Source organism: Eurypyga helias, unplaced genomic scaffold (genome assembly GCF_000690775.1).
Source record: "Eurypyga helias isolate BGI_N326 unplaced genomic scaffold, ASM69077v1 scaffold23353, whole genome shotgun sequence".
NCBI lineage: Eukaryota > Metazoa > Chordata > Aves > Eurypygiformes > Eurypygidae > Eurypyga > Eurypyga helias.
The window spans coordinates 58,269-60,342 of record NW_010242160.1 but is presented as its reverse complement, the minus strand read 5'-3'; the positions used below and the strand labels follow the sequence as shown (position 1 = coordinate 60,342).

At 40.3% G+C, this 2,074-nt stretch overlaps 1 protein-coding gene across 1 annotated transcript in view; it reads right to left on the bottom strand.

Moving 5' to 3' along the window:
* Positions 1-937: 937 nt before the first annotated feature.
* RELN (reelin) overlaps positions 938-2,074 on the bottom strand; it is a gene marked incomplete at its 5' end in the record, with an annotated part of 58,389 nt that continues 57,252 nt past the window's right edge. The window contains one exon of the mRNA XM_010148999.1: positions 938-2,073. Coding sequence (XP_010147301.1) covers positions 1,977-2,073 — 97 coding nt within the window. The remainder of the gene's footprint in view (position 2,074) is intronic.

Genomic DNA, 2,074 nt, shown 5'->3' with positions numbered 1-2,074 from the left:
CATGATGTAAGAGCGTAGCAGGTGTCTCTGCTGCTTGTCTCTGATGAGGAGCGGCTGAGGGAGCTGGGGGTGTTTATCCTGGAGAAGAAGAGGCTCAGGGGAGACCTGATCGCTCTCTACAGCTTCCTGAAAGGAGGTTGCAGAGGTGGGTGCTGGTTTCTTCTCCCAAGTGAGAAGGGATAGAACACAAGGAAATGGCCTCAAGTTGAACCAGGGGAGGTTTAGATTGGATGTGAGGGAAAATTTCTTCACGGAAAGGGTTGTCAGGCATTGGAACAGGCTGACCAGGGATGTGGTTGAGTCACCACCCCTGGAGGTGTATAAATGAGGTGTGGGTGAGGTGCTGAGGGACATGGTTTATTGGTGGACTTGGCAGTGTTACATTAATGGTTGGACTTGATGATGTTAAAGGTCTTTTCCAACCTAAACAATTCTATGATTCTAAGAACTGGAAACTTTGTTTTGAACCAGGTTCCTTATGTGCTGCACTGTATCCTCAGAGCTTGGAAATGCCAATTCGCTCATTGAATTACAGAATGGTTTGGGTTGGAAGGGACCTTACAGACCATCTAGTTCCAAGCCCCCTGCCATGGGCAGGGACACCTTCCACTAGACCAGGTTGCTCAAAGCCTCATCCAGCCTGGCCTTGCATATCGGTCTGCAGATAAAAGGAAGTGAGAGTGTGTATTGATCCATGGTCCCGTTCCCTTGTTTCATCCCTTGCACCAGGAGCTGTTCCAACGACGTGTTACGCCCACAGGAAGGACTGGGAAGATCTCTTGGACTGTGCTATTTGCAAAGTGCTGTGAAGTGTGATGTACTGAATATTAAAAAATACCATCAATGTTTGCATTAGAATCTAGGTATTTAGGAAAAGAACCTGGTTCATGATTTCATGTGAAGCCCACACGGCTTGAGAAGTCTAACGTCAGAATTGTTTGTTGACATTATTTTTATTGAAGCATGGATCTTTAGCTTGGTTCACCATAAAGTGAAGCATTTTATTTATGATAATAGACAGTTTAGGGCTATAGGGGCATTATAACGTTGCTGGTGTAGATACAACTTTATCAGAAGATACAAACATGACCCGCAATAGAAACAAACACCAAAGAGAACACGATGAAACGTTCACTGTTTACAAATCACTTCATTACTACAGACACCAAATGGCAGTTACTGTAAGTAAATCAGTTGCAGAGAACTGACTACATTTAGACAGGGAATTGGAAACTTCTGTTTGGGGCTTCATCCACAACTCCGTAGTAGAAAAAAGTTTAATGTCAAGCATTCTTTTTTATCCACAAAACAGTGCTAACCAACAGACATATCAAAGAATAAGACTGAAGGATATCAATGCCTTTACAACTACTTTTGCAATTATCTTCTTGATTAGGTACTTTGATTTTTTTTTTAATACATTTTGTCAGAAGGTAAATAGCCCAAAAATCAGCAGCAAAAATATTACAACAACATAACAAGTAAATACAGTGCCAATGTGTCATGTTGTAGAAGGGAATACAAAGAGGACAAACAATGATAACTTAATCATATAAAATGACACAGAGCTGAAATACAGTGCACTTAAATACCTATGTGACAAAGAATGTTAAATTCTGTATTTAGTATGTAGGTTTTTTTAAACATAAAATCTGAAAAGTCTTTGTGCTTAAACCTTGTTTCCTGTTAAACAGAATTAGTTGCTTACTTCCAATACTGCCACTGTAACTTATATTACAACAGATCACAATTTTCACAGACACATCAACATTAAAACATTTACCTATGAGAAAATAAGTCACTTCTCATTAGTTCACAGTGCGAAAAAGTGGTGTACACTCTGTCTTGAGAAAGGCTTTCAGTTATTCGTCAAGCCGGTTGCAGAAAAGTCCTGATACCAGACGCAGTGCTAGATTTAAAGAATGGAAAGCAACACATCACATGTTGGGAGGAAAAAAAATAAATGTCTCGTTTCTTCATGGATATCGTCTAAGTGACCTTCGTCTTCTGTTGTAGAAATGCCTGAGCCCATGTTGCCGTGAAAAATTCATCATGTAATTTTGTTTGCGAGTGC